At 53.0% G+C, this 21,178-nt stretch overlaps 9 protein-coding genes across 9 annotated transcripts; 4 read left to right on the top strand and 5 right to left on the bottom strand.

Annotated features, from left to right (window-relative positions):
• The first annotated feature begins 1,321 nt into the window (after positions 1–1,321).
• MYCFIDRAFT_88414 (uncharacterized protein) lies at positions 1,322–2,767 on the top strand. The gene is made up of 5 exons (XM_007929650.1): positions 1,322–1,641; positions 1,692–1,823; positions 1,886–2,101; positions 2,167–2,642; positions 2,699–2,767. The coding sequence occupies exons 1-4, from the start codon at positions 1,410–1,412 to the stop codon at positions 2,454–2,456; spliced, it is 870 nt and encodes a 289-aa protein (XP_007927841.1). The 5' UTR covers positions 1,322–1,409; the 3' UTR covers positions 2,457–2,642; positions 2,699–2,767.
• A 1,128-nt stretch (positions 2,768–3,895) lies between these two features.
• Positions 3,896–5,479, top strand: MYCFIDRAFT_138239 (uncharacterized protein; the record flags this gene model as incomplete). Its single annotated transcript, XM_007929649.1, has 1 exon — positions 3,896–5,479. A coding segment is annotated over one exon (1,584 nt), but the record flags the coding sequence as incomplete, so codon positions are not given.
• Positions 5,446–6,124, top strand: MYCFIDRAFT_211636 (uncharacterized protein). The gene has a single exon (XM_007929648.1). It carries the CDS (start codon positions 5,513–5,515, stop codon positions 5,720–5,722), a length of 210 nt encoding a protein of 69 aa, XP_007927839.1. The 5' UTR covers positions 5,446–5,512; the 3' UTR covers positions 5,723–6,124.
• Positions 6,125–6,331: 207 nt separating this feature from the next.
• On the bottom strand, positions 6,332–9,787 carry MYCFIDRAFT_82399 (uncharacterized protein; the record flags this gene model as incomplete). The annotated part of the gene is made up of 1 exon (XM_007929583.1): positions 6,332–9,787. The coding sequence occupies one exon, from the start codon at positions 9,785–9,787 to the stop codon at positions 6,332–6,334; it is 3,456 nt and encodes a 1,151-aa protein (XP_007927774.1).
• Positions 9,788–10,139: 352 nt separating this feature from the next.
• On the bottom strand, positions 10,140–10,961 carry MYCFIDRAFT_64875 (uncharacterized protein; the record flags this gene model as incomplete). The annotated part of the gene is made up of 1 exon (XM_007928919.1): positions 10,140–10,961. One exon carries the CDS (start codon positions 10,959–10,961, stop codon positions 10,140–10,142), a length of 822 nt encoding a protein of 273 aa, XP_007927110.1.
• Positions 10,962–11,443: 482 nt separating this feature from the next.
• On the bottom strand, positions 11,444–11,985 carry MYCFIDRAFT_82397 (uncharacterized protein; the record flags this gene model as incomplete). The annotated part of the gene is made up of 3 exons (XM_007929581.1): positions 11,444–11,632; positions 11,688–11,831; positions 11,881–11,985. The coding sequence occupies 3 exons, from the start codon at positions 11,983–11,985 to the stop codon at positions 11,444–11,446; spliced, it is 438 nt and encodes a 145-aa protein (XP_007927772.1).
• Positions 11,986–12,451: 466 nt separating this feature from the next.
• On the bottom strand, positions 12,452–14,581 carry MYCFIDRAFT_204034 (uncharacterized protein; the record flags this gene model as incomplete). The annotated part of the gene is made up of 3 exons (XM_007929647.1): positions 14,087–14,581; positions 13,185–13,543; positions 12,452–13,118 (listed from the first exon to the last, which is right to left on the bottom strand). The coding sequence occupies exons 1-3, from the start codon at positions 14,099–14,101 to the stop codon at positions 12,452–12,454; spliced, it is 1,041 nt and encodes a 346-aa protein (XP_007927838.1). The 5' UTR covers positions 14,102–14,581.
• On the top strand, positions 13,842–16,871 carry MYCFIDRAFT_208134 (uncharacterized protein). Its single transcript, XM_007929646.1, has 3 exons — positions 13,842–14,665; positions 14,715–16,569; positions 16,604–16,871. Exons 1-3 carry the CDS (start codon positions 14,500–14,502, stop codon positions 16,611–16,613), a joined length of 2,031 nt encoding a protein of 676 aa, XP_007927837.1. The 5' UTR covers positions 13,842–14,499; the 3' UTR covers positions 16,614–16,871.
• A 580-nt stretch (positions 16,872–17,451) lies between these two features.
• MYCFIDRAFT_59581 (uncharacterized protein) lies at positions 17,452–20,390 on the bottom strand. Its single transcript, XM_007928902.1, has 3 exons — positions 19,322–20,390; positions 18,516–19,069; positions 17,452–18,466 (listed from the first exon to the last, which is right to left on the bottom strand). Exons 1-3 carry the CDS (start codon positions 20,286–20,288, stop codon positions 17,954–17,956), a joined length of 2,034 nt encoding a protein of 677 aa, XP_007927093.1. The 5' UTR covers positions 20,289–20,390; the 3' UTR covers positions 17,452–17,953.
• Between the last annotated feature and the right edge of the window lie 788 nt (positions 20,391–21,178).

Below are 21,178 nucleotides of genomic sequence, written 5' to 3'. Positions count from 1 at the left end.
AGAAGCATACTAAGCGCCTCCGCTCTAAGCGCCTAAACGACGATCGAGCTCCGAAGTGTCGGGTTAATTAGTTAAGTTAGAGTCGCTTATATTGGCGGTACTGTGTAGGTCGTATAGGTCGTATAGGTCGTGCAGGTATTAGTTAGTTAGTGTTCGAAGTGCCGACTCGAATCGCTAGCTCGAATTGCTAGCTAGAGTCGCGTCTACTACTTAGCTATATCTTAGTAACGACAGTCCGTAGAGGTATACTAGTTATAGCAAAGTTAATTAGAAATACTAGGTATACGAGCTCGTATAGGTCTTAAGTAGGTTAGTAATAATCTATTTCGAACCTTCTAAGCCGCTAGTAACTAGCGTCGGCAAAGTAACGAGAACTTAGTACTACTATACCGGGCGCAGTTATACCTAGTAAGGAAATCGATTAGAAGTACTTTCCGAAGGGCCTTAAGCTAGTTTAATCAAAAATCCGAGAGGTGTTTCTAGCGGCTTCGTCGCTCGACGGCGAGAACTTAGTAGTAAGACGTCGGCTACAATCGGGCTTAGCAAGAAAGTTAATCGGACGATACTTGTCGAGAACCTCTAAGTATTAGCTTAGTGTATAGCGATATATTAAGAATCGGTGTGTTTAGGTAGGCGGATAGCTATAGAAGTAGGCTCGGCTAAATTGGTATAACTTAACGTATATACGTCGTAGAGACTTGATTTTTGAATCGCTATATTCGGAAATAGCAGCGCTACAACCTCTGCGTGTTAGATATGCTAGTCTTCGTTGGTATAGCGAGATCGTGTTTTGATAGCGGAATCCACGATGAAAATCAGCGGTTTGGCTTTAGGCCTTTAGGTAAAGGATTAGGTGGAGTAGTATGTAATTGGTTGTTCGGAAGTCGGCAAATGAACCCTAAATTTGACTGTATCACGTGTGCTAATCTATTCCGCCACCACCACCACCGCGGAACGTAATCCTTAATGCACAAAGGCCTGAACGGAGGTAGCCTGGGCTAGTCACCTCCCAAATAGAACATTTACCGTTTCCAGCTCCCAGCCAATTTCGGAGGCAGGGATTCGACCGATTGCTGGGGTTAGGGTTGGCAAAAGATCAATGCGACTTTGTCATTGGAGATTTTTCAAACTTCACAGGCATTCTCGCAGGGCCCTTGGGTTCCCCAGTAATTGTAAAGAGGGGGAAGTAAAAATGCTATACAGTACATACCGCTCGATTCGAACTTCCGAGCTCTTGGACTGGTGAACTCAGTTTCTCCAGAGGGTTGCTGTCATGACTATGCTCAAGGGTCATCCGTGCCAGACTCTGACTACTGGCAAAGCTCATCTCGACTGCCGCAGAATAATCCCTTTTGTTGTTCGCGGATGTGACGAAGAGGCCTGGAGCTTCCACCAAATTTTTTTTCCAGATGGACAGTTACAAACCTGGCGAGGAACCTTTGCTTGGAGAATGCGAGAAGCAGTCAGGGAGCAGCCACACAGCATTCCATCCCCCTCGGCCAGCGCCTCCGACGAAATGGCAGCGGGCGTGGGTTATCTGTCAAGTGCTGTTATTTGGAGCGAATCTCATCATATTGCTCTTCTGGTTGACGCATAAGTCCAAGTCTGATACCACGCCAACAAGCATGCGCCGCCAGTTTGGTATGAAACCGAATTCGTATTCTCTCTAAGCTGGGGCTGACCTGCGCTAGAACTTGAGGGTGCACCTACGAAGGAGAAGATAGTCACTTGGGATACCAGGCTTGACCGGAATTTTTCCTACACTTCCATGGACCCTGTTGAAGCGGATCGTGCATGGAACCAGATCTCATTGGCTGATGGTCGTACGTAAAGATGATGCAAAATGGCAGGAAGTTGAGTCGTACACTAAGGACGAGATTTGCAGAGGGATACGTGAAGTTGTCCAAAGAGCAACTCAAGAAGTTGAACAAGTATTCGCCGAGCTCCGTCGCCGCAGCGGATGGGTCGGGATATCTTGCTCTTGTCGGAGTGTTCCATCAGCTTCATTGCCTGGATTATCTTCGCAGAACCAATGCTCTGTATTCGCATCTCTACGAAGAGATGTGGGAATATTACCTGATTCCGCCGGAGCTCCACATACGTAAGCCACAGGGCCCACCACAAGATGCTGTGTATGCTGTGCAAGGCTGATGACAAGATTCCTAGCTCATTGTATCAACCTCCTTCGATTGGCACTCCAATGCCACGGCGAACTCACGGTGACGACGCACAACTGGGCAGATGGCTGGATCGAGCCATGGGAAGACTACATAACACAACACCAGTGTCGCGACCACGATGCCACCGTGGAATGGGCGAAAAAGAACAATGGTCAGACACCCTATACTTACATACACCCAGAGCTTGGACCAGTCTATAGTGATTACAGTGATGTTCTCTCTATACCTGTGGACAGGGAAGTGCGATTCATCCCGGATCTTTCTTACAGCGACTAGGCGCAACTTCTTGGGGCCATGCAATAAGAGCTGAATAGTACGCTTCTGAATACAGTCTCTTCAGTGTCGTGCTTGGGACGAGAGTAGCGATAAAGTGTTGATTGACTGTCCGTCAAGGAAGGTATCTATATGCTGGGCGGCAGTGCGACTGCGGCTACCGTAACGTGGATTGTATCGAGGAAACAGGTAAGTGCGGGCAAAGGGTGGCGATCGTTATACACAATACTGACAAAAATTCCTAGACTAAAGATATCAAAAGTCTCTCTTGTAGTGCTAGCTACTTTACTGATTGCCAAGTCTATGCTCTGCCGCGTACGCTTTGATCGCTTCATAATTCCTGCATAAGTGGAAAGAGCCTTCGCCGGTAGTTGCAGGCAGATGTGTACCAGAGGACTGGCCCTCAAGTGCGATGTCACCTGCACACATTAAGGCGCGTCTGATGTAGTCGAAGCAGTGATGCGTATGCACAAGACGGTCCCCTCCCAACTCGTCGGACGTTACCCGTTGAATGATTGCCTTATTAAAGGTGGTCTGGAGAGATTTCAGACAATGAAGCTGATGGAAGACCGAGATACCAAGGGCGAGCTGGGTGTAGGTGATGCTGTCATATAGCGGAACTTTGGGTGGTATGTCGAAGCGATCAAGAATGTTGTAGAACCAGAATGTGTGTTGAGGATGAGAATGCGGGAGGTTTTAGGAGACCACGTACATGATGATGCATTATGCGCTCGATCAGACTCATGAGAAGTTCCTGCAATTGAATAGGGGCGGCAATGACAGCTGTGCGGTGTACTTGTCGTGCACTGGCATCTTCATGTGATGAGCCATGGTCCGTCGACCCATTGAGCGACGTGCGATCGCGTTCAAGCAACGTGGTCTCCGTGGCAATAAGAGCAGCGAGTTGGCCGACGCGGACTTGCTTGTAGTCCAACATATGGGGATCAATGGAGGAGCTGAAAGGAGCAGGAGGTGCGATGGGGTCGGGCCATGCTGCTGCAAAACGCACCTAGGGCCCTGCGCAATGTGGTCCGCAAGCAAGTCAAGGACGACATGAGGACAGCACGAAACCTGTTGAGATGGTATTGGTGGACGTTTGCAATCACATGAAAGCGCACGAACAGTTATTCACTTGGAGGAGTATTGCAACTCTGATCGCGATGCTCAAAAAGCGGGATGCTGAGTCAGCCACTTGTAGAACTCTACTCCACCACAAAGTTCAAGACCTCTCGAAGATCTTCACCATCCGCACGAAAGTCAGCAATATGAGCGCACAGCATTCATATATTCGCCCGAACACATATCTTTTCCTCCGCCTCCCCACAGAGACATTGCGGCTAATTGAGATCAAACTAAATACGTAGGTGATGCAAACAGGTCCCCCGCGCAACGATTCGATGTGTCCTGGCTGCCATACACGATACTGAGAATGGCGCAGGATCATCGAGGTTGGCAAGCTGGGCTCTTTTCCTTCCAATCTTCTTCTAGGTCGACCGTACTACCACACTTACGAGCTGCTCGAGCGGAAAGCGGGCGAGCTGTATTCTAGACTGCGACTCGTGCCGCAGGCCGAACTGAATGCAGAAGCCGGCATTGGAGATGCTGAGCCGGCAGAATCAAGAGGCGAGCCGGCGACGCCAGATGATGGCGCGTTGCCCGATGGATACAATCTCGCGGCGGAGGATCCGACTGTGAAGACGAACCAGATGACGATTGACGATGCAAGCCGGCAAACACTGTCGCATGCCGAGATTGAAGAGCTGAAGAAGTCTGCTGCTGGGAAAGAGGTCATTGAGAAGATCTTGGCAAGCCATGTCGGGTTAGATGAGAAGACGGTCTACTCCAAGGCGAAATATCTGCTGCGAAAGCGGCAGAAGTACTTGAAACGCTTCACAGTGCTACCAATGGATATGGGGAACCTAATCGAGTTTTTGCTGGAGAAGGATGCTCCTCGGATAATGGAGATGCGGGAAGAGTCGCTGGGTCTGGTGACTGCCTGGAGTAACGTGCATCTCAGCGGTGCAGATCCACTCGGTCTGGTTGGAGAGGAGCGCGACACACCTTGCGGGAGGTGGCTCGTAGTTGACGATACTGGTGGCTTGGCGGTGGCAGCATTGGCTGAGCGCATGGCTATCCTCCATCCGCCACTCCCTAGGACGACAAAGTCCAACCCAGCTCCCGAGGCAGAGGATTCCCACGACCAACCACAAGCTAATGGCACCGCAAAGCCAAAGCAGCCACTACATCGCGACTTTCCCATGCCAGCTACTTCCAACAGCATCACACTACTGCACGCAGCAGCACAGCCCAATGCGTCGATCCTGAAATACTTTGGCTACGACACGAGTAATCCGACGATCGCAAGTCAAGAAGAAGAGCATCCACTCCACACCCACTTGAAACCACTCTCATGGCTCCAGCTCCTACATCCGGAAGAAGATCCAATCTACGTCGAGCCCGAGCGAGTGAGCGATGAAGCACTGGCGACCTGGAAATCCGGCAAGCGAGGCACTTACTACAAGAAGCGGCGAAGGTGGGAACGCTGCAAAGCAATAGTCGACGAGACACGCTCCGGTGGCTTCGACGGCCTGGTAATCGCCACACATATGGACCACACAGAAATCCTCGAAAACCTCGTCCCACTCATCCGCGGTGGAGGACATGTTGTAATCTACAGCCCTACCATCGAGCCGCTTGTCAACACCATCGACTTGTTCTCCAAAGATCGCCGCACAGCGTACATCAACCACCTCAGCAAGGGAGAGGTACCCGAGAAGGAGGATTTCCCGATCGACCCTAGAATGCTCCTCGCTGCGAGCATCCAAACAAGTAGAATCCGCGATTGGCAAGTTCTACCTGGCCGCACACATCCGCTTATGACTGGTCGAGGTGGTGCGGAAGGCTATATCTTCACGGCGAGGAGGGCTATACCTCTCGAAGGCACTGTGGAGGCGAAAGGAAATTTCTCCAAGAAGCGGAAAATTGCCGCCGTTCAGGATGGAGGGAGTGGTGGAGAAGGCTGCTGAAGGCGTTGGTTGAAAACGCATGATGGTTTGGCTATGCGTCTTGGACCATCGAGCGATCTATTGCTCGGGATGGTCAATTCAGTCCGAGAAACATCAACTCCAAACTTACTGGCAATGCAGCCTTTCCAGACCCCCGCGACTTTCGATTTCGACATCGTAGGTGGAATGGATGCAATCACTGATCGAGGAGAAGCGCTCATACCCAGTCTCGACTCGATGGGGCGTAGAGATAACGGCCGCTAAGTCAAAACAACACTCAATAGCCAGGAATAATCGGTATGATGTCCAAGACCACATTCTAACAAGGCAGCTAGCTACCTCAACTGGCCGAACGCACTGCATACAATGAGATTCTGCCGATTTTGGAGCTGTGCATGATCAATATAAGACTTAATCAGAGCTGTGAACGCTGCATTGCTACCCAGAACTGAAGCTCGCAATTTCTTTTACAGTAGCTGCTTGCCAGCGAATTTCTGGCCTGAGACAGAAAAGGATATCCCAGGTTTACTTGTAATGAGTGTTAGTCGAATTCATCTTGCAGCGCCTGCATTCTGTGATGAAAAATCTCATCGTATAGTTAGTCGCTCCACTGCGGTTCGATCCGTTGACTCTGAGTTGAATTACATACAGTATGGGACCGGCGTGAAGCTCGAAAGAAATTCGGCATTGAACGTGGTTTCGGAGGTGCAGCAAAACTTCTCTCTCTCTCTCTCTCTCTCTCTCTCTCTCTCTCTCTCTGATGTGGAGGATGTGGGAGTAATGAGATGTCGAGAACAAGATGATGATATTATGTACCAGGCCTGCTGCCTTGCCTTGCCTGACATGACACCAACCAAGCACGGAAACTCCCGACTACCAGCGACCACTTCGAAAGGATGCTACCGTAGAAGCCGGTCTGTCGATATCCTGCTGCATTTCAGCACGTGCCGATCCACCAGATTCTGCATGAGACACCGGCATCGCGAATCCAGCTACACCCTCTTCCATCTCCTCCCACAGTCTCTCGCAAGGCTCCTGACTCCGCTGAAAGGTTTGAGCATGGGCTGATGGCATCATGACACTTCTCTCACTACCCTCACTCCGCACAGTCGGAGAATGATAATGACTCGGTCTTCCAGGAGGTCTTGAGACGTGCTCGGCAGCTTCTTCAGGTTCGGGTGGTCCCTCACGATCATGCCCCTCCCATCCCGGACGCAGATATCTTTCATCTTGAAAAATCCCATTTTTGGTCTTGCTGCTCTCTGTAATCGAGATGTTGCGGTGAAGGCGCAAACCTCGCTCTTGCATTTCTTTCCATTCGTCGTAGGTCAATGTACGGCCATTTGGATGTGCGTCGCTGGGCAAGATGACTTTGGATTGAGGGCCGGCGATGGATGAGGTGGGACTTAGCGGGTGCGGTGTGATCCAGCCTCTGCCGGCATGCGCTGTGAGTCGCGGGAGGGGCTCATCCTCGCCTTGGGGTACAATGCGATCTGATTCCTCGTGTGCGCTGAGGGAGTGCATCGAGATCTGATTCCTGCGCGGCTGACTACGGACTGACGATGCATGGACGGAGTGTTCGAAGTGGTGCGAGACAGTGTTGGTGCGTCTTGGCGGAAGCTGAAATTCTAGTCCAGCTTCTGTGTGGTGACTGTCCTGTGAGACAGACACCGAGCGCGGAAGCGGAACTCGGCTTGGAGATGGCGAAGAACGGTGCAGTTCTCCGTATTGTGGCCAAGGTTCAATGTCCTGCGCATCCCGCTGTGCCCACGCATGAGAGAGTTGTGGAGACGCTTCGTCGAGATGGACCAGGGGCGGAGCGTGTCTCTCAATGCTCCGACTCGCGCGATTTGAGGCCTGTCGGGACTGAATGTTCGACGGGTGTGAGCGCGTCGATACTGCAGCATCCGGAGTGCGGTCTGGGGGCATCTCCTCCCAACCTTGGAACGAAGCCTGACTTCTAGTTGCAGAAGCAATACGCGAGCGCATCGATACTGCAGCATCCGGAGTGCGTTCTGGGGGCATCTCCTCCCATCCTTGGAACGAAGCCTGACTTCTAGTTGCAGAAGCAATACGCGAGCGTATCGATACTGCAGCATCCGGAGTGCGGTCTGGGGGCATCTCCATCTCCTGCCAACCTGGAAAAGAAGCTCGACTTCGATTCGCAGAAGCAATACGTGAACGTCCCGTGCCCAAAGAATGCTTCGAAGCGTTTCCGTCCATCCAGGCAGCATCGTCCTGACGGAAATTCCGCACCGAGGGCGCTCCGGCGTTCTGCTCCTGCGTCCAGCCTCCGTCAATCGCTTGAAAACTGCGTAAAGACATCATGCTGCGGTTGGACTCTCGATGCGGCCACTTGGCGGAGCCGACGTGCTGCTTACCTTCGCCCATCGGTTGAAAACTGCGTAAAGATACCACGCTGCGGTTGGACGCAGCGTGCTTCTCGACTTCACCAATCTCTTCCCATCCAGTCTGAGATCGTGTTTTCACGCTTTCAGCCGAGGGTGATGGTGGCTTTACTGAGCGCGCTCCGGCGTTCTGCTCCTTTGCCCAGCCTTCGCCAATCGATTGAAAACTGTGTACAGAAGCCACGTGCATACTGCGGTTGGACTCTGCTTGCTGCTTACCTTCACCAAGCTCTTGCCAATCTGTCTGATAACGTTTTTCCGACGGTGGCTTTACTGAGGTCGCCGGCGCGGGCGCGTCAAACTCCAACCATTCGGCGACAGAAGCAGATTTCGTTCGCGATGCTTGAGATGGTGGTTTCGGGTTTGGCTCTGCTGCTTTGTAAGTGGCCTCGGCCAATTCCTGCCAACCATGTGCTGAGAGCGCTTTCGTTGGAGGTGTTTTGTTGGATGCAGATACATGTTTCGCTGAAGATGACCTCGACTCTGCTCTGGCAACGCTTCCGGCTTGTGAGCGAGCAGAGACTGCCTTGCCAAAGCCAAAGCCAACGCCAGAATCTTGAGCTGATCCAGGCTCTGACGTGACGTGCTCTTTTGAAGGGAGCGCACCAGACATCAGGGCTTCAGCGGCAACTTTTGCAGCTTTAGCTCGTCGTCGTGATTCTTCCTTTTGGGGATTGTCCTGTTTCTTATTCGGCTTCTCAGATTGCTTTTGCTTCTTGGAATGCGGAATTCGAACTGCTGGTTTCTTCTTTTCCGCTTCTTGTCGCGGTGGTGGAGGCTCCGATTTCGTAGACGGTGGCCTGCTCGGCGCGAAATTTGGCACCTGTATAAATGCCTCCTCGCCGCTCTTCGCCAATATACGAATCATACGAGTAGGGTCCTTTGAAGTGACGCGCTCACTCCTTCCCACCGACACAGCGCTGCCAGAATTCGAGGGCTCTCTGGCCGAAGACTGTGCCGCTTGCCGTTTGGCAGCTTCTTGTTCCCGAGCAGCTCGCTCTTCTCCCGCTTTTGCTGCATTTCGCGCGTTCCGCAAATCTTGGCGGTCGGGAATGTGGAATCCTTGAGGAGATTTCGAGATCTTGCGTGATGGGGAAGATTCCTTCACTTCCTGAGCAGGTCGAAACGACTCTTCGGCGCGCTGCTTCTCGTTCATAGTGTGTTTGAAGAGCTTCCGTAGGAGGTCACCATCGAGAGGCTTGATTCGAGTCGCTCGTGGGACGTTCAACAGCGATTCGTCAGGCGGTGCCAAAGTAGCGGCATCGATGGCGGCATGACTTGGAGCCGAGGGGGCTGGCGGTCGGATACATGTACCGCCATCAATACCTGAGACCAACCCAGTAGCTTCTTCAGCACGCCCGTCAGCCTTCTTGCGCTTTGCAAATTTCTTCAGCTCCTGCGGCACAAGGAGTCGAGTCTGGTTTTCTCGTGCGTGTGCAGGCTCACTCCTCGAGCCCGGATCGATTGCGGAGGCAAAGTATGTCGCGCCGTCTGCGGCGTCTTGCTGAGGTGGGAGGAAGATCGGAGGTCTCGCAGTTTCGCTAGATGGTGGTGGGCAATTTGTAACACCCGGATCGATTGCAGAAGCAAATAAAGTCGCTCCATCAGATGCTCGTTCTCGCAGGTCGCCGACAGGCTTGGTGGCTTCCGCCGAGATAGGCGCGTCTAGAGGTCTTCCAATGCTTGCTTTGGGCAGAGAAACCCCTTTTCCCGACGAATTCCAGATTGTAGGACATCTATCGTCTACAAAGGAGTCCAGAGCGCTGCCAAACTCCCATGCGCCTGTTGCGCCCGCAGCTGCGCCGTCGACATGGCGCTGAAAGTCGAATCTGTCGTTTCCATGTCGCCGCTGCTGCGTTGAGCTGAACCCCGGTGGCTTCGACGCATCATCAATCCCGCTCTCAAACCTGGTCGAGGCCATGTCTATGGAGTAGATGCCAGCGGGGAGCTGTGTCGTCTTGGGGCAGTCTGATATTTGTTTATGTCGTGACGTCGTTGCTTGGACGGAAGCGAGCCGTTTGCAAGACATCTGCTTCACTATCGAGAGAGCAGAGGAGAAAGGATTCGAAGTCTCCCATAAGCACCCAGGCCTTTGTGAGGAGGAAATTGCTAGTCGTGTGCCAAAACTGGTAAGATCGTGCTGAAAATGAAGCGGAGCATCAGTCATGGGCATCATTCGTGCACTGTCGTCACTCCTCTCGACCACTTACTCGCTCTAAGTTGGTGAGAATTCTCATATACCATGCCATTACCATTACCATGATCACTCAGAGCTAGAGCTTAGCCTTCTCTCCGACCCTCTCCTTCTCCCACTGCCTCTTAATCCACCAACTCCTAACATAACTCCACCCCCCACTCAAAACCGCAACAGGCGGACACAGCAACAAAACCCAAGCCCACCACTGCGGACTCCCCTCCCGAACCCTCACCATAGCCCGATCAACCTGCCTCTTAAGCTCATCTTTCCCCCCATCATTCCAAACCACAACCCCCGCCCTCTCCCCCCGTCTCAAACACCTCTCCGCCTTATCCCGAACATCCCACTGCGCCGCCACCCGATTCCTCGCATCTTCGTCCGTGAGATGCACATCTCGCGCTCGTAACCGTTCCATCTGAATCCTCGGATCCGAAACCGCCACCACCAGAATCGTCCCACACAAAGCCTCCCATCCACTTTCGAAAAGCAACGGAACATCCAACACCACCGCCCAATGCCCTCGCACATACGCACCCAACATCTGTCGATACATTTCCCTCCGGATCGCAGGATGTACAATCCGATTCAACGCCTTCCGATCCTCATCTTTCCCCTCCCCAAACACCCTCCTCCCTAACGCAGGGCGGTTGAGAGCTCTTCCTTTCCCGTCATGCCCAGTTTCACCTCCGTTTTCCGGTGTGGGTTCCACGAGCAGGTCGGGACAGGTTGGGCCAAAGGTTTTGAGGATTTTTTGGTAGCCTGGTGTCCCCGGCTCGACGACTTGACGGGCGACTTTGTCGGCGTCGACGATTGGGAGGTTGTAGGGTGGGGAGGAGAGGATTTCGGAGACGGTGGATTTTCCGGTTGCTATGCTTCCTGTCAGGCCGAGGAGGAGCATGGTTATGGCGAGCGAGGGAGGGCGAGTTGAGGGTGAGTAGTGTGGAGGGAGAATGGATGCTGTCGTTGTGCTTATCAGTTGAGTAGAAGCTCGAAGCTCGATGTCGACCGAGGTAGAAGTGGCTCGTCAAAGTTACCGTCAAGATATTGAAGGAAGCACATCAATATTACTCTGGCCGAGTTTCACTTACAGATCATAGATATCTCGAGCATCGCTGCTGTTCGATCAACTTGTTGTTCTTGCTCCAGGCTTCGATTTTCTAGTACCTGCTTGACTTGTGCGGACAATCGGACTTTGAAGTCTGAGCCAAAGCACACAACATTCATCTTGAACGCCTGATTCCGTTCGATTCGTTTTTGGCCCTCTTACAGTATGGTATCTAAACCGAAGTGCTCACTCAAAGCTCGCTCTGCCCTCACCAGTAGCGCTGTCGTATGGTATGTATGCATGCATGCATGAGCCTCGAATTCCCAAGCGCTGACTTAATCCTCAGCCTCCTCCTTGACGTCGTCCTCAGCACCACCACCCTCAGCCTTCTTCTCCTCGTCATCCTTCTTCTCTGGAGTCGGCTCCTTCTCAGCCGTAACGTCAGCAGCAGCAGAAACCTTCTTCGGACGACCACGCTTCTTGGGCGTCTTATCTCCGTCAGCAGCCTTCTTTGGCGTGGGATTCTGCAGAAGGGATAAGCATCTTGCAACACAGCGCAACGTCCCGTTCATGACATACCTTCTTAGTCGGCGTAGTCTTGTCGACGCCACCGGCTGGCGAGCTGGCGACTTGGATCTTCTTGCGATTGATGGTGTTCCAGCGAGCCTTGACTGAGCCGGCGTCTTTCATGCCGAGCTCTTGAGCGACGGCTTCGGCGTCGAACTGGAAAGGAATCAGTAGATGTGCAGGTGTGGTCGTGAGCGGTACATACCTTGAATGTGCCACCTTCGGCATTCTTGATGGCAGCGAGGATGAATTTGACCTCTGCTGGGGTGAAGGTGGCGTCGCCGGTTGGAGTCTGGGCCTCGTCGGACATGGTTGATGCGATGCCTTGTGGTATGATTAGCTTGAAGTGCGTGTGGTTGATGTTCGAGATTGAAGGCGGTGGTAGGCAGTGGCAGGCTGTTTGGTCGATGCGATGTTTGTGGAAGAAAAGACAAGAAGGATTGCGAGTGGAAAGGAGACTTTTGTAGTTCGACGGAAGTGAGGTTCTGCGGCTTGTAACTGATTGTTTCGGTTTTCAACGTTCGCTATTGTTGTCCTGCTGCCTGCCCGCAGATTCCGTCATTGTTCACTTGCAAGATATTTGCTTCACTCAATGACCAAATGATGCATGGCCTGATGCCGGTGTACGTTGCTCGTCGCTGTGCAAGCTATAGCTGGCAAGACACGTCCGACTGGCGCAAGGCTGGAGTTTGGAGTTGGTGGCTATCAGAATGTGATTTTCAAAGGTCGTGCGTTACCGCTGCTGCGTCACTGCTTTCCGGATGGTGCTCGGACACTCATGCTGCTGGCTTTTCAAACAAGTAGTGGCAGACTCCCCACTCCTCGCCGCCATTCCATGCAAACAACTCTGCGCAAGCAAGATAGAACACTTGCCACCGGTAGAACCACGTCGCGGTGCTCTCCTTGCCGTACGTTTCTTCCAGATGCGGCCAGAGCTGCCTTTTGTTCGCATTCATCTTCCTCAGCCAGTCTTCGCAAGTCTTCGCATAGTGCTTCCCACTGACCCACCATTGCCTCTCTAGCTTAAGATCTCGCTGGAAGTAGTGAAGCAGATCGGCTGACGGCATGGTACCGCCCGTGAAGAAGTACGTGGTCATCCAGCCAGACTCAAAGTCGTAGGGCGAATTCTTGTGACAAAAGTAATGCACGAACAGTTTGCCCTTTGGTTTGAGCAGAGTTGAGATCTTGGCCAGGAGCAGCTCGTAGTTCTTCATGTGTTCAAAGAGCTCGATGGAGAGCACGCGATCGAATTCACCTTCCAGTCGCGTGCCAGCAAAGGAATACGTTGCGATATCGCCGGTCACCACCTCCAGGTTTCGTAGCCCTTTTCGCCTGGCTTCTTCATCGATGTGCTGCTTCTGTGTCTTCGAGTTCGAGAATGCTGTGATGTTCGCGTTTGGAAAGACTTCAGCGAGGTAGAGCGACAACGATCCCCAGCCGCAGCTGCAAAGGCACACATCAGAGAGACATTCGCGAAACGATGGATGCATGGAAGAATGGAGTGCCTACCCAAGATCGAAAAGCCGCATGCCGTCTTTCAATTGGGCCTTTTCGACGTAGCTCTCGAGCATGGCCATCTCCGCTTGAGCAAGAGTCTCGGTGCCCTTGGGATAGAGACAACTGCTGTACTTCATGCGTGGTCCCAGCATGGTGGTCAGCACTCCGGTGCCGACTTCGTAATGCTGTTCATTTGCCTGGGCCGTCTCAATGGCAATGGGTCGAGTTCTCAGCAGGTCGACATATTTCATCTTGGTCTCGTAACTGTCGGCCAGGCTTGTCGAGCTGATCATGTTGATGCGTGTCTGCAGCTGTTGGCGGATGCCACGACGCAGCACGAACTGTGGCAGATAGCCGCTGTCCACCACCTTCTCCACGAAGGCATCTGTGCACGATCAGTCGTCTGCTGCACCATCATTCCTATTCCTTGGCAGCATTCACCGTAGTAGCTCATCGTGAGATCGTCTGCAAATTTGTTCCCGCTCGTGCTCTGCATTCGCTTGGCCTGTTCACCAACGGTACGCGAGTCGCGACGCGATGCTCCTGCCAGCGAGCGCTTGGACCTCGCATGACATCACGACATTTTGCGAATCCGGTTAGACTGCGAATGGTGTCGGATCTCCTATGCACCGCCATCATCTCGAAAGAATCACATGAAAGACGGGAAACATGCTTGATATCAAGCCGGGCTGGATCCAACGGAAGATCAACCTGACGTCTACCCGTGCCTCTGCTTGAGACTTGAGGTGGAGTATGGCTACATCCAGTCCGGTGTTCATGAGCCCCTCACCAATATCTCGCGTGCAAGATGCCAGTGTACACAACTGTAGGACTCACATCCTTCTGTGTGGTGTTCAAATCAGAGGACCGCTTGACCTTGGCGAGAACGTCCGAGTGGAAGGTTATGAGCTTACATTCCTTTGTTCCATTCCGCCATCTCGCCTGCCTCTGCCCTTACCACATTAGCCAGCCTGAACACCAACAATCTGGATCGGCGTATCCTCACAAAGAAGCTGCTCAAGGAAAGCCAGGACCAGACGAGCGGACTGGCGGATCAGGATTTCATCCGTTCGCTTCTTTGAGCCGGCTGAAGATGCCAGCCTCGAGAGCGCCGGCAACCCAAAGCAGGAAAGTTGCCATGTTGTTTAGACCACGCGATCGTCTGGAATTTGGCCATGTGCTCAATGTCTGCCAAAGAAGATGCTGACTGATTCGACTCTCCTCGATTGTTCGTGGAGAGGGTGATCGCCTACTAACTACCGTCATTCGTTCTGGTTTGTTGTTTCTTCCTTGCGGTCGACGCATACTGGCGGCGTCCGTCGTCGATATGCCTTCGCTACGCGCTGCTTACCTAGCCCTTGCACTCAGTCTGCTGGACGATGTCGAGGCATTTTGGCGGATGAATTGCGCGGTCGTGCAAAGAGGACGGATTGACCCACTTGTAAACTATGGAGACATTGCAGCGCATTCTCACACCATCGTTGGAGGATCGAGTAAGCACACAAACATATGCAAAACATTCGGGAAGCTGACTTCTGGTAGACATTGGCATCAATGCGACGTATCAATCCCTCCTCAACTCGCAATGCACGAGTTGCGAAATCGGTGCTGACAAGTCGGCGTACTGGTCACCGACACTTTACTACTCTTATCCCAATGGCAGCTTCTTAGAAGTACCTCACGATGGCGCCGTGGCATACTACCTTGGTCGTGGACCACTGGTCAACTCAACGATCCCCTTCCCGAAAGGCCTGAATATTCTCTCGGGAGACAAATCGGCTCGAAGCTATGACAACCAAACATACACTTGGGGTAACGCAACTTATCCCGGCCGACCCATCGCAGATCGTGTTAGTTTTGCCTGCTTGGCGTATCAGCCGCAGCCGGAGACGCCCTACATGGCGAGCACCGATTGTCCATACGGCATGCGTGCCCAGATACACTTCCAAAGCTGCTGGAATGGGAAAGACCTCTACAAAGCTGACAACAGCCACGTCGCTTATCAATCGCAGATCGACAACGGCATTTGCCCTCCCACCCATCCCATCCAGCTCCCACACATCTTCCTCGAAACGCTGTACAGTGTCGCCAATGTACCGAAAGAGACCGGTGGCCGCTTTGTTTTCTCACAAGGAGACTCGACAGGATACGGATTCCACGGAGATTTCCAGAATGGATGGGACAGCGCCGTCCTCCGTCAAGCCGTTCAAAACTGCTTATCGACCGACAACTTCGGTCAGATCAGCGAGTGCCCGGCGCTGCAAGCTTCTCAATCCGACGGCTACCCCTACAACTGCCCAGAACGACCTCCTCAAATCGGCGAGCCAGTCAAGGGCCTGATTTCTCGCCTGCCGGGCTGTATCACCATCACCGATGGACCAGAAGCGGCGCCGGCAGCATCCATGAACTGTCCCGCCAGCTCACCCAAGCCTTCCATCACCAGAACTGTAGACTCCACGCCTTTACCTACCCTCACAGCAACACCAGGCGCCTCCTTCGGCATCTCCCCCTACCAAAAATACGTCGGATGTTTCAACGACACCGAGCGCGCAGTCCGAGCACTCAACGCCGTTTCAATCTCTAACTACAGCGTCATGTCCGTCGACTGGTGCCAGAGCTGGTGTAACAACCAAGGCTATCGCCTCGCAGGCGTAGAATACGGCCAAGAATGCCACTGCGACAACATCATGAACCCCACCGCCATTTCCGACCCCTCAAGATGCACCTGGAACTGCGGCGCCACCATGATCGAAGGCGGAAACCAACAAATCTGCGGCGGCTACTCATACATCAGTATTTACAACAACACCGACCCATCCTTCAACGCAAACGGAAGCATGGAAAACTCCGCCGGCGCCGTACAAGAAGTGAAAAATCTCACCGCATTCCCTCCCAATTACCTAGGTTGCGCCACCGACAATTTAAACGGAGCCGGACGAGTCCTCACGGGCGACTCCACCACCTCCCTCCGCATGAACACTACCGTCTGTCAAGCCTACTGCGCCGCCGGGAATAGAGGACAAGGCTACCAATACTACGGCACCGAATACGGAACGCAATGTTTCTGCGGGAATTTCCTCAGCAACGGCAACATCCTCACCAACCTCACATCTACCCCGACCAACTCCACTTGTAACATGCGTTGCACCGGAGCCGGAGACCAATTATGCGGCGGCCCGAACGCATTATCGCTGTACAAACAACTAGATTTCGTCGCCCCGGCCATAGCCCCTTCGATTGGAAAATACGTGACGAAGGGGTGTTTAACCGATCCTGGCGGTGCTGCCGGTCGTTCCCTGAAAGCTGCGAGTATGACGAGTGAGAAGATGACGGTGAATCTGTGTGTGAAGTTTTGTTTGGGGAGGTTTTTTCGGTATGCGGGGTTGGAGTATGGACGGTAAGTTACAAAGAAAGCGTGTGTATGGACTGAGTGGATTCTGAGCTGATTTGTTTTAGGGAATGTTATTGCGACAACACGATCAATTACGCCGGGGGAGCGAAGACAGGGACTTGTGATGTGGACAGTCTGATGCTGTGTGCGGGAAATTCGAAACAGTATTGTGGGGCGGGGAATTTGATGAATTTGTATTATTCGAGTACGGCGACGGTGTTTGGGTAGGAGAAGAGAAGAGAAGAGAAGCTCTCCGAGGTGTATGTATCTTCATATCTTTCATATCTCAAAAAAAGGCCTGTTCTTGTACCGAAGTCCCCCCCCCCCCCCCCCCCCCCAAAAAAACTTTCTTCACCTACAATTAAAAAAAGAAAAATCCCAGCCAGCCAGCCAGCCAACTCACTCATCACGCACTTTCTCAAGCTTGTGGGAAAACGGAAACGGAACGTACTAGCAGCCATTCTCACACCCCAACCAAGCATATCCATCGTAGACTGATTTCCCACGGAGAGGGGTGGCGAGGACGAGTGCAGGCATGGCGGGGATTGAATATAGATGGGTTAGGAGGATTCGGCTTTGTTTGGTAACAAACAGACAGACAGGATTAAAGTAGAGAGAGAGAGAGAGAGAGAGATGGTTGGAGAGGACCTAGGTATAGTATAATATATAAAGTTTGAAGACGCGTATACCGCATCGGCTGCGAGGACGTTGCTTCACTTCGAGAACTGTAAAGAGTAGCCATCCATCCATTTCATCTTACCAAACGTCTCAAATTTTTTCAGATCAAGACAAGAACACGCACAAATTTCTTCATATCCGGCATACATTCTCTGTCTGGCTGGCTACACTCACTCACTCATGCGCACTCAGCGACTTTCCTTGATGATGAAAAGGGGAAAAAACAGGCGTTAGTCAATTACTTCGTAGGCACCCATCCGCAATGCCGAACCGAGAAAAACCGAACGCCGATTTTGGGGGACCCCATTCCCTCCGTTATCATCCATCCATCCATCCTATCCCTTACGATTTCCCATTCCCACGAGTTCCCAATTTTCCAGCGGTAATGGTTGTGGTATCTTCTTGCATCTTTTTTTTTCTTTCAACAAGCGCTGATCACTTCTTCGTTCTCATCATCTCGTCGACCAAATCCTCGTCTCGTCGCCTCGCCTCGACTCGGACCCGGATCACTGTGCCAGTAGCCAAATCCAGTTCTGGTATAGTGTGGCTCCCACGAGCGAAAGGGTTTTGGTTGGTGTAAATGGGCATTGTCATGCTCTCTGAGTCTGTTTTGTATGGACCCCGAACTGTCGAGCACGCGCGGTCTGTAGCGCGATGGCAAGCCACGAGGCTGTGCTGATGGCACGCGTTCTTGTGACGGCAGCGGCGGCTCCTAATGTCCGCCTCCCTTTCTGAATCGCAGTAGCTCGCTCAAGCTGGCGAGAGAGCATCCATGCTGGAGGAATTCATGCCGTCCAAGCTCTTCTGCGGTGGCTCTGGACTTGACATCCACACAGAGACAGACGCTCAAGAACGCCTTCAGTTCCTTGCTCAACTTCTCCGGCTTCTTCAATCTCGGTGTGCCGTTGGTGGCGATCAGGTACAGTGCCTTGAGCGGCTCTTCGTTCAGGTATGGAGGCTCGGATTCTATCATCTCGATGGCCATGATACCCAACGACCAGATGTCAACCTTGGAGCCATACTCCTTTTGTTTGACGACTTCCGGTGCCATCCAGTATGGCGTACCGACCATGGTGGCGCGCTTCGAGCGCTGTTCAGTCAGCTTCGCGCAGAAGCCAAAATCGGTAATCTTGACTGCGCCGCGTGACGAAAGCAGCACATTGTCAGACTTGATGTCTCTGTGAATGATGTTTTGTGCGTGTAGATGGATGAGGCCCTTGCATGTCTGGGAAAAGTTAGTAAGCATTTCAAGCCGAGTGCCGCATTAGGCTCACCTCGTAGCAGATGGTCGCAATCTGCTCTTCCGTGATAGAAGCGTTGTTGTCGATGACATCTGTCAAAGCACCGCCCTCCATGAATTCCATGACCACCCAAAGCTCGAACGTGTCCTCTTGTAAAAATGCATCTAGAAAGTTGACAATGTTGTCGTGCCGGCTCTCCTTCATGACGATGATTTCGTTAACAATCAGCTCCTTTCTGGGCTGTGATCGCAGATCCATTTGCTTGATCGCGACCTGAGCTCGAGGACCGTACTGCTTGATAATGTCCTGCGCGGTCTTGCTGGGCGCGTTCTCGCGAATCCGTGCAACATATACTGAGCCTGATGCACCCTGACCGATCTTCTTCTGCTTGTTATAGCTCTCAAGAGGATTACTCAAGGTGACAACAGAACGCAGTCGGTCCATAACCTGGGCATCGGACATGGCGCTCATGCGCACTTCTTTCTGCTTCGACTCATTTGGATCTTTCTTCGTCAATGCTGCTTCCGCCGCCTTGACAGCATCGGGCTTGCCGGATGGCTGCTTGGTTGCGATATTGAGTGGCTTGACTTGTTGCGAGGTCGACCCTTGCTTCTGGTGACCGCTCGAGCCTGCCGGTTTTGGGGCCAACGGTTGGTCGGGTTTCTTCTCCTGACCTGGCGTGGTCGTCGGTTGTTTGACTGCGTATGGAGATGAGCCGTTTGCCACAGGTTTCTTAACAGAAGCAGACGAACCATTCTGTGAGCCCGGAGGCGCTGGCGCCGGTCTTTGCGCTTGCAGGCTACGCAGCGGCAGCTGACTCCCAGCCTGTCCGTTCTTACTGGCTGAGGGAGTGGCAGGAGCAGGCCTGCTCGCATTGTATCGACTCTGCTGTGGTGCTGGACTTGCATCTCGTGAACCAGAATCGCCCGAGTACCCACCACCACCAATCTCTTGCTTGGCCAGTGGGATCTTGTTCTTGGGCAAAGAATCGTTGTACTCGCGATCTTCTTGTTCTTGTCTTCTCTTACGCTCTTGCTCTTCATCGTTCTGTCGTCGCTGTGACTCGGTGCGTTTCCTTTCAGCCTCTTGCCTTTTGCGACGCTCCTCTTCTTGAGACGTTTTAGGCGCGCCGTAGCGGTCGGCGGACTGATCGCGCGATGAGCCGGAGTCGTATCCGCTTCCTGGAGCTCTCGACTGGCTGTTTCCACTTTGATAGCTCTCTTGCCGATTCATGCCCGGTGGCTGCGGTCTTGGCGGTGCGACGCTGTTTCCAGCAGAATAGCCGAGTTGCTTGTCTCGTCCACTTTCGGCAGAAGGAGTTGGAGTGAGCGAGGGATACGTCTTGGGATCGTCCGATCGCACAGCAAGCTTATCGGTGTAGAACTGAAGCACTTCCATGACGGCCTGAGGATTTTTCGCCATATCATCCTTGGTCAGGGCTGACCCCTTAAGCAAGCGCTCCCATTCTACAGGCAAGCCAACGAAGCCTCCAGTGACGGGGTCGAATCCCACGTGCACTCGGTGCGAAAACCCGGTTGGATGCGAAACACCACCCATCTGTGGACATCGGTCATAGATGCTATCCATCCAGTTGTAGACGTCGGTATCGGTATCGAACTTGAGGATCCATATCTTGTTGACTTCTCGGGTCATCTCCAAGGCGTAGGGATAGTTGTCTGATCGTGTGATGTGAGAGACGTCTTTCAGATAGATGGTGCTGGTGGTCTTGTTGCTGGTGCTGGATTTCAAAAAGTCAAGCTGCTTCTCCCTGAGGACCAGGAAGCGTTCTTGCCAAAAGGCCTTCATGAAGCCGCCGCCTTCCTCCTTGACTTTTGCCCAGCCATCTTTGACGACGGTGAGATCGCCATTGCTAGTTTCGGTGCGTCCCAGAGAGGTGGAAGATGAATTGAGAGAGTTGACCGAGGTATTGAGGTGGGTGAGATTGGGGTTTCCTGGTGTGTTGTAGACGTTGGGTGTGAGCGTGACCTTTGGGCGGTCCGTCGGCGGTCGCGGCGCTGGTCCTGGGTTGAGAAATTGGTCGGGCCTGTAGAGGCTGTAGGACGTTAGTATGCAGCACTCCTTTCCACACACGTGTTTCACAAGCTCCTGAGTGTGTGCGACGCTGCCACTGCCACTGCCACGAGATAGCACGCGATGCGATGCGATGCGATGCGATGCGATGCGATGCGATGCGATGCGCACAACAAGCTCGTTGTCCTCTCGCGCGCACGTGGATGGCACGGTGAAGATGAGAAAGGGAGGTGGTCTACTCACGTTCCCTGGTTGCCGGCCATAGCAGCGACAGCCTCGCGTAGAAGCTGCCGGCAATGCGCCGGGCGGTGAAAGGTGGGATATGGCTGGCGGGTTGGGGGGCTTGCTGGGCGCTGGATGGCAGCGCGTGATGCTGTTCTGTATTGATGCGGTGGATGGCTGTGAATGTCGTTCGTGCGGCGCGCAGGCAAGCAAGCAAGCAAGACCAAGTGTGGTGTGGTGGGCGTGTGAGGTCAAGTGCTGGTGCAGTGCAGTGCAGTGCAGTGCAGGCGGCGTTTCTTGGTGAGCAGGGATATTCTACTTCGGCGGGAGCGCTGAACTCAAATGTGTGGTCGGTGTCGTCGGCGGCTGTTGGTCGTGCTAGCGCTCAGCTCACCACTTGCACTGTCCGACTGCACTGGCAGTGTCGTCGGCACGTCGACTTC

Source organism: Pseudocercospora fijiensis (assembly GCF_000340215.1).
Source record: "Pseudocercospora fijiensis CIRAD86 unplaced genomic scaffold MYCFIscaffold_5, whole genome shotgun sequence".
Classification (NCBI taxonomy): Eukaryota; Fungi; Ascomycota; class Dothideomycetes; order Mycosphaerellales; family Mycosphaerellaceae; genus Pseudocercospora; species Pseudocercospora fijiensis.
This window is presented reverse-complemented; position numbering and strand designations above follow the sequence as displayed.

Bases quoted from the DNA above. Each gene is read 5' to 3' on its own strand.
- MYCFIDRAFT_208134 (XM_007929646.1), top strand. From the start codon at position 14,500: ATGCCTTCGCTACGCGCTGCTTACCTAGCCCTTGCACTCAGTCTGCTG. The intron at 14,666-14,714 runs GTAAGCACACAA...GACTTCTGGTAG, and splicing joins CACCATCGTTGGAGGATCGA to ACATTGGCATCAATGCGACG.
- MYCFIDRAFT_211636 (XM_007929648.1), top strand. From the start codon at position 5,513: ATGCGTCTTGGACCATCGAGCGATCTATTGCTCGGGATGGTCAATTCA.
- MYCFIDRAFT_88414 (XM_007929650.1), top strand. From the start codon at position 1,410: ATGGACAGTTACAAACCTGGCGAGGAACCTTTGCTTGGAGAATGCGAG. The intron at 1,642-1,691 runs GTATGAAACCGA...GACCTGCGCTAG, and splicing joins AAGCATGCGCCGCCAGTTTG to AACTTGAGGGTGCACCTACG. The intron at 2,102-2,166 runs GTAAGCCACAGG...CAAGATTCCTAG, and splicing joins TCCGCCGGAGCTCCACATAC to CTCATTGTATCAACCTCCTT.
- MYCFIDRAFT_59581 (XM_007928902.1), bottom strand. From the start codon at position 20,288: ATGAAGGCCTTTTGGCAAGAACGCTTCCTGGTCCTCAGGGAGAAGCAG. The intron at 19,070-19,321 runs GTAAGAACGGAC...CCTCGCAACAAG, and splicing joins TCCTGCCACTCCCTCAGCCA to TCAAGCCACTCAATATCGCA. The intron at 18,467-18,515 runs GTGAGCCTAATG...AACTTTTCCCAG, and splicing joins TTGCGACCATCTGCTACGAG to ACATGCAAGGGCCTCATCCA.